The sequence below is a fragment of the Macrobrachium nipponense genome, chromosome 15 (genome assembly GCF_015104395.2).
Source record: "Macrobrachium nipponense isolate FS-2020 chromosome 15, ASM1510439v2, whole genome shotgun sequence".
NCBI lineage: Eukaryota > Metazoa > Arthropoda > Malacostraca > Decapoda > Palaemonidae > Macrobrachium > Macrobrachium nipponense.
The window spans coordinates 23,354,182-23,367,820 of NC_087208.1; the positions used below are offsets into that span (position 1 = coordinate 23,354,182).

General features: G+C 37.5%; 1 protein-coding gene across 2 annotated transcripts in view; it reads left to right on the forward strand.

Moving 5' to 3' along the window:
* Positions 1 to 11,711, forward strand: part of LOC135227031 (transmembrane protein 145-like) — a 31,615-nt gene extending 19,904 nt beyond the window's left edge. The window contains exons 10-12 of one of the 2 annotated variants that reach the window (XM_064266818.1): positions 3,006 to 3,212; positions 7,993 to 8,013; positions 10,730 to 11,711. In XM_064266818.1, coding sequence (XP_064122888.1) covers positions 3,006 to 3,212; positions 7,993 to 8,013; positions 10,730 to 10,864 — 363 coding nt within the window. In that variant the 3' untranslated portion in view covers positions 10,865 to 11,711. The remainder of the gene's footprint in view (positions 1 to 3,005; positions 3,213 to 7,992; positions 8,014 to 10,729) is intronic. The other variant, XM_064266819.1, reaches the window with a different exon arrangement.
* The last annotated feature ends 1,928 nt before the right edge of the window (positions 11,712 to 13,639 follow it).

Here is a 13,639-nt window from a genome sequence, read left to right on the forward strand (position 1 = left end):
TCGGTTGCTTGATGCGCCTTTCCTTACAACATTAGGCACGGTTTATTATTTGGCCAAGGGGTTTTTACGACCGCATGCCTTTCCTGTCATCAACCACAGTTATTGCCGGTGGGCCTCGCCTTTGACTAAAAAGTCCACCTGCAAAGTCCACCACAGTTATTGGCGTTGGGCTTCGCCTTTTACCAAAAAGTAAGACTGCAAGGCAGCAGTTCCCACAGTTGTTGGTGTTTGGTCTAGCCTTTTACTAAAAAAGTAAGACTGCAAGGCAGCAGCTGTCCTTTTAGTCGCCATTTACGACACGCAGGATCTACGGTGGTAGTATTAACACCGCTACTATAGGGTGGTGCTTGTTTTCTTATTGTATAGTCTCCCTAAATGAACATTCTTAAGAACAAAGGATCTGAATTCCCTCAACGTGTCCCCCAACCTTTAGACGTCCTATCAGCTTCCTTCATTATATCGAGAAATTAATTTTTCGATATAATGTGGTTCGAATCCCACAATAAACTTTAGGTCCCGTTGCTAGGTAACCAATTGGTTCCTATGACACGTAAAAATATCTAATCCTTCTGGCCAGCTCTAGGAGAGCTGTTCATCAGTTCAGTGGTCTGGTTAAACTATGATATACGTAACTTTTTTTTTTTCCTTGCACAAATTCTAAAGTCCTCTCATAAACATTCTCAAACTAACATTAACCTTTCTCATTCTTACATCATTCAACCCTGCCTCTCTTCAGATGAAACCTATTCATAAGGAACAAGCCCACCAAAGAGGCCATTGACTTGAAATTCAAGCTTCCAAAGAATACGGTATTCATTTAGAAGAAGTAAGACGAGGTAACGGGAAATACAGTTGTTCGCATTGAGCACATTTTCATTTGAATGATTGCAGCTTTCCATTTGCGTCTATTATTTTCAGATTATTTCCTCATTCAACTTTCTCTACACATTCGCTTCCATATTGAGCGACGTATTTTTCCGAAAGTGCTTCTTCACACTTTCCCATCCATGTTGTTATGTTTCTTTTACGCATTCCTTTTCTCTTGGCCACCTTTTCCTTCCTTCTGTCTACTTGTACAGTATCATTATCTCGCCATAATGCTGTTGCTCCAAAATATTTTTTTTCCCTTCATCAAACCTTTCATTCCAACATTCCACCCCGTACTATTTTCATTCCCATTTCCTGCTGAGTCTGTAACCTTATCCTGAAATTTTGCATATTCATGCACGCTTCCACTTCTGTATCTTTAACGACGGCCATTTTCATTCTTTGGCTTTAATTGCTGTTACAGCTTCATTTCACCCCTCCCTTTCCTAATTGGAATTTGGTCTATTTTTAAGGTCTACTTTAAGCAAATAATGATCAGACAAATATCCAGTTACTCTTCTCTCCCAGTTACACCCATGAACTTACTCTTCATACGCTTTGTACTAGAACATAATGTTGAATAATCTTTTTTTTTATTCTCTCTTTCAAACTTTTATGAAAATCTTCTTATGAACCGTGTATCTCTATCAGTCAGTCTCTTTTCAAACCGTATTGCCACACAACTCTTAGGAATTCTATACTAAACAACATTGTACCTTCAAATTTAATTAACCTGTGCATTTAAATCACCTATCACAACCACCCTTACAGTTTCTCCAAGCCCAGAGCGGCTAAGGTACTGACGCTCTCAAAGAACAGACTTTCTTCCTTATTCCATTCCATTCTAGACCCAAATACTCTCAATATCCAAACTTTTTTATCTTTTGTGCCCAATCTTACCAGTGTGGACATGAAACTAATATCCGTCATCTTTTACCCGACTGTGTGTGTGTGTAAGAGAGAGAGCTCATGGCATTTAAAGTACCAAATTGATGCAGCCGCTGACTATATGGTTTTATAAAAGACCGACGCCCCAGAAGAACACTTGAAGCACATGTGCCCTCCCGTCATCATAATGAAAGCATATATATATATATATATATATATATATATATATATATATATATATATATATATATATATATATATATATATATATATGTAGGTTTTTGCCTCGAAGGAAATTTGAAAACCGAGATAGCCAAGAACTTTCAGTCTAGCACGACCCTTTACTAAGACCTTAGTAAAGGGTCGTGCTTAGACCGAAAGTTCTTGGCTATCTCGCTTTTCAATTTTCCTTCGTGGCAAAAACCTTTATTTATACATAGCATCACGTTTTATATACTTCGTGATCAAGTTATTCATATATATATATATATATATATATATATATATATAATATATATATATATATATTATATATATGTTTTTGCCACGAAGGAAAAAAATGAAAAAGCGAGATAGCCAAGCACTTTCGGTCTAGTTCGACCCTTTACTCAGGCACAAATGATTTTACAGAAGAAAAACATAGTTAAGGTAGGCTTAATATCCAAACTGACACTACAAGTTTAGCAATGAGGTCGATTTCACTCTACAGAAACGAGGAAACGCCTGAGGGCAGCCACACCTTGGAGGATACAAACGCGGTCAACAGACGATTCATCCAGAAAACAATACATTTTGAAAAAAAAGGAGGCATATACAACTTATTATCATGAAATTTACAAAAATGTTCCCCCAAAAAATTATTAATGAAAAGACGAAAAAAATATGAATATATCGAGCAAAAGAGAGAGAGAGAGAGAGAGCAGAGAGACGACAGAGAGGAGAGAGAGATCAAGTTATTTATATATATATATTATATATATATATATATATACTATAGATAATATACTATATATATATACATATATATTATATATACATATATACCTAATATATATATACTATATCTATATATAGTATATATATATATAGATATATATATATATATATATATATATATATATATATATATATATATATACAGTATTGTAAGGTTACCATGAATTTTTCCCATAATGAGAGACTTCTGATGTGAATTGCAATGAAGTAGCTCATCACTCGCTGACACCCCTTGTTCTCTCTTTGTCTTCCAGTTCTTGACGAGACCCAGTGCGGCCAATAAAAACTTCCCATACCATGTCCGGACTACACAGATCACGGCCCTGGAGACTTCTGCCACAGGGGTCATGGGTAACAACACGTTGGATGCCTTCTCTGCTCACCCTTATGCACCAGACTTCGCGGAACCCAAAAATCACACTTCGCCCGATGTCTTCATAGTCTCGGGGGCTGTTGAAATGGTAAGATCATAGAGATGATGTTCATTAGAAAATCTACGGTTTCTGTGGTTAGGAAATACTTCCTCTGCTTCGAAAGCGAGACTTGACACTCCTATCAAAGCTGTTTTCAAAAACTACAAACGTGGGATGTTTTCCATCTTGGAGATCACCATAGTTTTCCTTCCAGTTGGAATTCTTCCTTTATCCCGCTTATGTTTATAGCCTAACTTTTTTAAATGTTTCCAGTGCTGCTGCTCCTTTACTACATCTTATCAGTTTATGCCATCGCCTGTGTCGTAATCTATAGTCTGAATATGGGCATACCATTGGCACCACTGGAATCCTTCTTAGATTCCATAAAGTCCTGCAACACCGGAACATTTTCTGGTATCATTTTGCTTCTTACGACAACGCCCCCTCTCACCCCACCCCCGCTCCCTCGGCGTGGACACACTCACTGTGATGTAGCCAGTAGTAGTGGGAGGAGTGATTCAAGTCGTAGGCCTATAAGTTAAACATTTTTCAGCCAAAACTGGCAAAGGTTGTTTGATGGTTCTGAACTAACAGCAATATTGAACAAACACAATTTAATTATGAACAAACCGTGATAATATAGTCTATCGTATAGCAAATGCTGTGAAGGAAGTTTCCCTTTAGCAACTCTGCTTAAAATGAAAAAAAGTCTCAGTTATCGAGGATTATAAGAAAATACAGCATACGGAAAGGTAGAAAGTTTCGTACTGTATTCATATGCAATCTTTATGGATAAAGATTTTCGCGACATGGAAAGTGTAGCATACATTACTTGCTTCAGTGCAAATACAAGAGCTCTCTGAAGTCTGAATCACGAAAATTCCCACTTATATCAGCAAACGATTCGACCCGTGTTTGTGTGTGTGTGTGTGTGTATGTGAGCGCGCGACTACGGAGTGCCGTTTGGTGGCTCAATATGCATTTAGACACCATAATCGAGAATGTTAAATGCGTACTTGTTAAACAGATATATTTTGAAAACAATTAATGTGGAAGTTACCGGGTAAGACTGGCGCTATGAGATTTGATTAGATTGCCTGAATGAATGAATTCTTCTGTGGTTCTAGTATAAAAAACCCGGACAGATGCTGATCAATATTACTTCATAACAGCACTTCCTGAAGGCAAAGCCCAATTAAAGACAAAATGAATAACTTTATGTGTCAACAGATTTCATTTCCATCCTTTTCATATAAGAAAATGAGTCAAGATTTCGGTATATGTCTGCAATCAGTAACACTAAATTTTAATGTTCAAAAAAATAAAAAATAAAAAAACTGTAACAGTTTTTGATCACGTACAAGATACATTCAGTTAAATTGACTTACACATTATGTATATGTACATTATCACCGACGACCTAAAAGATACGGCAGACATTGAACAGAGGCGTCGTAAACTATGTGCAGTTGGCAACATGATTGCAAGGAGGTTTGCCTTCTGTCACCGAGACGTGAAACTGCTGCTCTTCCGCTCGTACTGCTACAGTATCTATGGGTGTTCCCTCTGGACGAACTATACCCGAGAGACCATGAGACGCATCACTGTTGTGCACAATGACATTCTGAGACGCCTCACAAACACTCCCCGCTACCACTCCGCCACACAGATGTTCATACAAAACCACCTGGACAATTTAAAAATCATTGTTAGGCGAACAATGTCCAGTCTAGTAACCCGAGTGAGAAACCGCAGCAACTCGCTCATACAAAGCATCCTAAGGAGTGAAGCAAGAAGAAGATCTGAATTGTGGGAAAGATGGGAAAATTAAGCCTTTGTCCCCTAAAGGACTTAATCTCTGTATTGGCAAGATGTCATCTGCAGTTTTTTTCATGATTACATTTATTGCTGATATTTTAATTTTTCATTATTACTGTGCTTACTATCAAGTTAAAGTTTTTTTTTTACATTCAATTTTTTTATTTAGCCCTCTGGACCTGACTACTGTAACCACCTAAGGTCTCTAGTTGAAATTTAAGTTATATAACATGTGCACTAACTGTTATTACTCTCAATGCATATTTTTTTCTCACCAATATTATTACTGTTATTACCAGTATTATGATTACTAGCTTTTATGCTACCTCTGCTATTTTGGGGATAAGTGCCGACTATTCATTTTCTTTTTCTTTTTTATTCATGTCTCATGTATCTAGCTTGTGTATGTTACTGTCTGTATTTTGTATATTCAATGTATATGGCCCTGAGCTGAAATAAAGCATATTATTATTATTATTATTATTATTATTATTATTATTATTATTATTATTATTATTATTATTATTATTATTATTATTATATGTTAATTTGGTTAACGTCCAATAAACGATGAGAAAATTATTCTAAAACTGCTCAACGGCACCAACGGTTTTACGTGACTTCGAACCACGTCGAGGGTGAATTTCTATCACCAGAAATACACATCTCTAACCCCTCAGTGGAATGCCCGAGAATCGAATTCGCGGCCTATGAGGTGGCAGGCCAAGACCATACCGATCACACCACTGAGGTCCTAGTCAAAGATGATGAGCGGTGGCCAGCCTTGCTCAGAAAACAAGAGGTCCTCATCTCTCTTTTATGAATTATTACTACGATTTAATAAGTAACTATACATTTAGATATGACGGATCAAATGAGATAGAAAGCTAGTATTTTAGCATGAAGATTCACGCCCTAATTTGAGGAAGTTTCCTCTGAGGTGAGAGAGAAGGATCACGACTACTCATAGCTGGGAGAGAAGAGGCAGAGTTTCACTCTCTCTCTCTCTCCTTGTTAACAATGAGTTCAGCACATTTGCCTCAAAGGTGACTGTGCAGCGCACCACATGTTATTGTTAGAATACTTATCACCTACAAATAGGTATCTGAGATAGAGAAGGACTTCATAAAGCCTCCATACACAGTTATGCAAAAGCTGTACTAGAAAATATAATAGTTCCTTCCATGAACTGAGAGTGATATATATATATATATATATAGATATATATATTATATCTATATATATATATATATATAGAGAGAGAGAGAGAGAGAGAGAGAGAGAGAGAGAGAGAGAGTAAATGTGTATATATACATATATAAAATCCACGAAGGTAAGTGGAACAATGGAGTACCACTGTGAGGCCTTTCAACTTTTCGCCCTTGCTTAGGAAAAGACGAGAAGTCGAAAGGCCTCGCAGCGGTGCTCCGTTGTTTCACTTTCCTTCGTGGATTTTTGTCTTTATTTATACATTCTTCACGTTCCATATTTTCGTGATTCAGTTATATATATATATATATATATATATATATATATATATATATATATATTATATTATAGTTTGTGTGTGTGTGTATCTATATGTTTATGTATATGTATAGCAAACGAACTTTACTAAGGCCTACGCCACTCCAGAGTAGTCTCTTAACATTAAGCACAAATTTCCTAGAAACCCAGAGCAAATCATTCTTTCCTCACCTGCCGGACAGTTTGAGTCGACATAAACCGGGATTTGTCCGTTGGAGCTCAAGCCACAACTTTCTCCGTCAATTGGGGTCCAGTGGACGTTCTGTGGTCGTAATCATAGGCGACAAACGTCTGGTCAGTATGAAAGAAGCGATCAATACCTCCTAAGGACGGTGAACTCCCAGCACGAGAAAATTAGCAGCCGATTAGTAGTAAGGGTTTACTCAAGATCAAAACAAAAGAGCATTAAGATGCTAGGATGGCAGTCGTTTTAGACTGAGACAACCTTGTACTGGCTCATATATATACCTTGGTACTGGATAGACTATGCTCTCATGGTTAAGTGACTGTAAAGGTAAATGAAAAACAAATGAAAGAGGAATCATGAAATGACGAGAATAAGAAAGATGTGACCTAAAAAAAATATATAAATATAAGTTTAATGTATATATTTATGACATTTATATTTTCTCCCATCCAGCCAATGAGAAAAACAGCCAAGGCGCCTCCGTCAGTCCATTGATAAAATCTCCAATCTCGTAAGGCTTTTCCGTGTGCCCAGTCTGCAGCAAAGGCTGTTACTACTTCATATTATTTGTTGTCAGACCTATATTTTACGAGGTCTATTGTTACCAGTTGTTCTTCAGGTCTCTCCGTTGACTGAAATTGCGTAATCTTCTGGCAACTGGGCAGGGTATATATGTGTATGTATATTATAATATATATATATATATAATATATATATAGATATATATATATATATATATTATATATATATAATATATATATATATATATATATATATGTGTGTGTGTGTGTGTGTGTACGTGTAGTATGTAGTATGTATGTATGTCTATATGTCACACCAATCAATCACTGGAATTTTCCATTACCAATGCCTGTTATAATCATTGTAAGCTAGCATTGTGTTCTACTAACTTGATCTACGTATATGATACTTGTACAAAAACACGTAAGTAATTTTCTGTGACTTAGCATGGCTGTACCATATTGTCATTGTGCATTTATTTAGCTTCCTTCAGAGTTCTGAATATCCAATAAAAGCATATACTAATTTTCTTTAATATGCTGAAAAGAAATGTGCACTTATAAATAAAAACGCTGAATGGTCTGTGCAGCTGAAGACAGGAATGCTGGAACGCCAGTTCCCTGCTGCAGATATGATTAGTACTACATCTTTTTTTTAACTTTCAATGCAGACGTAGCACAGTTGTAACTCTTAAGCCTCGAACAGCATTTCGAGTCCCTGCTTTAAAGAATCTAACTCAGACACTTTGAGAGAACAGATGCTTTTTTGTTTCAGGATCCAGATCGGCCCAGTATGGTGAGTTCTCCCTAGTAAAACAGGACTTATAGCACGATTGTTGCACATTTGGACACGTCACTTGGTGTTGGTGGACTCCTTCTTTCGAGCTCTTCTGCTTTCCCCTATGTAGCGTAGTTTCTATCTCGAAGTTAGATCACTGTGTACCAAATGGTGAAAAATTACTGTCGAGGACTAGTTGTCATTTATAAAGGAGAGTTAACCATTGCATGTGGCATGGTTCGAAGATCTGGCTCAGTTTTTTTACGACCACGTGCTGAGGAAATGGAGGGAGATGGCAGGGATAATGTGTGATCAAACAAATACCAAAAAATCTTAAAATAAAGACTGATTGTACCGTCATCAGACCAGTGATGACGTATTGTTCAGAAACCAGGGCATCAAGAAGGAAGAAAGAACAGACGCTGGAGGAAACAGAAGTGAGGATGCTGATGTGTATTTTCAGGATCTTGCTGCTGCGCCAGATGCTAGAAATCGCAGACATTATGAGAAGTGTGGGAGTGTTAAGATGAGTCTAGACTGGGGTATTTTGGACATGTGGTTAGGATACGTGAGGAGGAAATAGTTGGAGAAACATCAAGACAATAACTCCCCTTTTCTTCTTCCTCTTGAGTTCCGTGCTCTCTGCTATTCCATCAGGCACTACTACTTTCACGTGTCCTTCTCTCAGTTAAATACTGTATATCGACTGCATTGAATATGGAATTTAGGCCAAAGGAAAAGCACTGGGACCTGAGAGGTCATTGAGCGCTGAAACGGAAATTGACAGTAAAAGGCTTGAAAGGTGCAACAGGACGAAAACCTCGCAGTTGTAGTATGAATCAATTGTTAGGAGAGGGTGGAAAGCAAGATGGAAGAAGCGAAAGGGGTTGCAGCTAAGGACCGAAGCAAGGTGTGCTCTATTGTATCTTTGGGTCGAAGGGACGCTGCAAAGAACCTTGAGTAATGCCTGCAGTGCACCGCATAGAGCTTTTTTCATTGAGCCATTCCAACAACCTCGTATCTCACACACTCTCGACTTCAACCCCAGATGTTTCTTGGGGGAAAAGCTCTGGATTTCTTCAAAGTCAAACTAACTACAGAGAAGCTGGTGGTTGAACCCAAGCCCTTAGTTTTTGCCACTTGCTTTACGATTTGTTCGATCGGATTATTGTAACTTGGAAAACACAAAAATACTATTGTTATTCAGAAGATAGATCTCACTAATTAAAAAATGAAATAAATAGATAAAAATGTATTAGAATGCAAGGAGACCAGTTCGAACTTCTGCATGTCAATCAGTATTCTATAAGCCGACAATGCTCAGTGTTTCGTAGTTGCTCAGTAAACATCTCGCCCAGATTATTTCCTTTCTATATATAAAAAAAAATGTAGTAAAAAGAAGTGAGAAATGGTTCTGAAATTATAACTGCCAGTTTTTCGGTCTGCCTTTGTCTTGGCTAGGCTTGCTGTGTACCAAGAGACGACTCACGTTATTGCTTTGTAATCCTACACATATTATATTCCTTCTTCCAAGGCCTACCCTCTGTTATCCGTTAGGTCAAACTCTCCCGCTAGAATCCTAACTTTTATCTTCAGAAATCTGCCCAGATCCATACTTTCACTCATTGAAAAATCTGCTCAAATTCTTATTATGTATTAGTTGCTTTTGTATTATGAAATTTTTCTCAACATTTATTGTCACAAGTCGCCTCCGACCTCACTTTTTTTTTCGTAGGATATGTCCTTTGCTCATTTCGGCATCGTAAATTGTACATTCATTTCCGTTTCAATTCCCTTGGCAAGCTTATCTTTTGTTCCCTTTTAGCTTGCTTTATATACATTTGCATTCCGTACTTACATAAATCTATCACACTTTCTCCTTATTTGGTCTCCTACAGCCGTCACTATCCTTTTCCTATTTGTTGCTATTTATGATGTTGTAGAATAACATCATTTTTCTATATACTAATGTTTATTATACCAGACCATTAGCTGGTAGCATTCAATATGGCGTTGTTGGTGGCTGTTCCAGCATTCCCGTCGGCTTGAATAACTTTCATGTCTTGTTCTACGATATTATCTTCAGCCCTGTCTTTTCTTTTTCCTGTCCTCTACTATCCTATTCATCCACTTACTGCACACATCAACATTTTATTAAGCTGATCCACATTTCTCTCCTTCAAACTCTTAACCAACGTTTTGTAAGTAAAAAGAAGTGGATGGAACAGCATCTTCTAAATCAAGGGAAGACCATTACCCAAAGCCCAAGGCTCAACATTCCATAAAGCAACTGGGACATTTCGAAAGCTAACAATAAAGTACTTGCAGAACAAAACGGTTTTCCAGCATTCTTATCATGATTTGCCCTAACATTTTAACAAAGATTGCATGATCTTGGAGACGTGTGGTATTGAGCACCTTTTATTTGGATTCTTCGCCCCATACATAATAATTGTAATTGCTTCTGGCATCGTGTTGGGTTTAGGCACATGAATTTCGAGTACCTGATTCTGTTACCATTGCACATTGCCCACTCAGTGTGTGTGTGTGTGCGTGAGAGAGAGAGAGAGAGAGGATGATATTTTATCACGTTAAAGAACAGGATGAAAGTTAAAGCTTTTCGAGAACACTTCCCAGTACCTTTTATTTGTACCATAGTCCATAGTTTCTAATTTGACTGACGATGTTGTTCTGTCGATTTTGTGACGAAAGATGTGTCTCTTTTTCTTTGCAGAGACCCATCCAGGCTCCGCGCAGCATCATCAAAGAGGACAACAGCTTCCCTCACTATAAGCCAACGGCGCCTCCTCCTGTCTTTCAAGAGGCATCAGACCGACCTTTAAGCAATGGAGCAGAAACTCCCAAGTGAGCTTGCTCTGCGTTTCTCGAAACCGTCCAGTAACACTTCGAATGAGAACTGGCGTCTTGAGAAAGAGCTTTTGCTCTGAAAGCGCAACGAAGTCAATTCAAGCGAATGCTGCACAAGGACTGCAGTCACTGCACAATCACGTTCGTCTACGATAACCTTGATCGTAACCATGTAGTACTACGTTCACCAAAGAGGACTAAAAACTATTGAATTTTTTTTTTTTTTTTTTTTTTTTTGAAAAGCAAGGCAGTGTTACCAGATGCTCAGAAAAGCTGGTCTGTGTCCCTTTTCAGGGGATGGGGTCGGGTTGGGTAACTTTTTCTTGGATTTCCTAACTTTTGTGTCAAAATGAGAGAATATTCAATTTTTTCTGAAAAAATACAAATACTCAAAATTAGTATCAGGATAGTATATACCAATTATTACAACCTCTCTCACTACATGACTCGATAAACGAAATTTTGAACAGGCCTATAAGTATCGGTAAAAATTGAAAATTTCACTTGAATAAAAATTCTGTACTTTTCAACAAAAATGGGGGCAACTTGCAAATATGCGTCCAATCGTTATGTCTACAGGAATAATACAACAGTGTACTGTAGGTCTACTTCTGCAACGGCATCACAATAAACAACAACGTCAGTGACATGTCTGTATCACGGTCCAGGTATATCTAGACCGTGGTCTGTATACCATACTCGACACAAGAAATCTTCAAGCTTTCTGTTGCACGTGTGTAACCGTAATTCATAGAAGGTGTAACCATTCCTATTCCGTCTCTGTTCTAAGAGACTGTGCAATCGACGTTGTGGGGACTTTCGTGTTAATGTTACATAGTAAAATATACTACTCCAATTCTTTTGTGTCTGTGACCTTCCTGCCACTGCCAGTCGTCTGGGCGATAGTCATGTAGTACTACCCATGAAGAGACGAAATTCAAAATAATCATTCGCATTTTAAAAACTCATTAACTGGTTTGAAAATCGTCCGCAGAATCTAAAGCCTCTATGATAAATTATGAAATAGACAGAGGAAGAAAAGTCATGTACAAAACAGATCAAAAGGAAATAAAATCAACATATTTAAAATTGAAATCGAGGGACTATGAGTATTTAGTATAACAGTAACAATCATTCTAAATTTACCTGGCGAGAATCAACATAGTCCATGGTTATATCGGGAACAGTGTTCCTGGTGAGGTCAATTGTACATATACGTAGGTTTAACCCTACAACAACAAATAGCACAATGTTATGTAAATCATCTTGATGATAATGTACTAATTGTGGACCTGCAACCATTGTCATCATTTTCGACCCTGAAAACTGTGCCCACAATGTAGGTAGCTACTATTTGCCCAGCCAGATGATCTGACACAGAAATTAGCTACGTAAGCTGCTGACGATAATTTATGCTTCAGTGGCATAGAAATCGCTACCAATATGACTTATGTAATGCAATTTTGATCCACTTAATCAGTTTCAGTCAATGCTGGGGTGAAAACTGGTAAAATATCAACTGGACTGCATACCTCATAAACTCAAGGTCAGTAAAAGTTCATTTGGGGTTTCGCTGATAACTCTGCTTCTTTCCCTCTCCCTCGATATATTAGCAAACCACGAGACAACCGAGGCACCTGCAGTTGCCTCAGAAGGGCTCAATGAATTCTTACTCAAAACAAAGTACTATATTATTACTTACATAATATAGTGGACAATTTCGGCAGCCTTGTAGAAAGCAAGGTTCTAGCTTTAAGTTTATAGATTTAAAGAAATGGTCCTCAGATAAAAATCTGATCAAATATTTCTTGGTCTAATTCGACAATAAAGTTCATCCAAAAGTGTTAACGATCATGATGTAAAAATATGTTTCGTTGACAACTCCAATTAGCGGTATGGTAAGAGAAAGCCAGTAACTATGTGGAGGGTCCGGGTAAGTGGTGAGGGTGACACCAGGTTATTTCCCAGCGACGGATAGTAATCTTACAAACAGCCCCAGTTTTCGGGAGCATTTGATACATTTGGAGGTGGCCATATTGGACAACGCAGCCTCAAAGGTGGAATTTTAGATGCAAATGTCAAGAGCGCAAAAACACTCCTACCGTAGAAAGAGAACAAGCACTTAAAGGTATGGAATAAGGGAAAACTGTAAAAGGTATCGGCTATTATTGTCCTACATTTTACAACCATAATCAAATGAGTAATCTGTAAACAATAAAGACTTCTTGTTAGAAAAGATGTCACATTGCACCATTCAGAATTCACAGAATAAAATGGAGAAAAGTGTAGTACTACATCAACAATAACTTACCTAATGTTAGGTTTTTCAAGGGTTTAGAAAACAAGTGAAAAAAAACTGGACACGAGTTGTGAAACGCCACAAATGTTTCATTCTTTTAATTTATTACTTAGGATTCCGGTGCTGATGCAGTAATTAAATCATGACTTCCTACCTCAGGCAACGAAGAGGAGAGTGCAAAGGAGGAACCGACCGATTCTAACAGTAAGTTTACATTCCACTAAAGTTGTAAGATAAACAACTAGGAATGTCTGCACAAATGGTCGTATAGCGTTGAAAGACAGTGTGATCTACACCGACGCGTCCGATCTTTGGGGAACAAGCAAAGATTGTCGCTAGATATGTTCATTACATCCAACTATATATATATATATATATATATATATTATATATTATATATATATATATATATATATATATATATAATCGAATTAATTCCTATCACTAGCCTAGCATAAAAAAAGGTTATTATGAGGA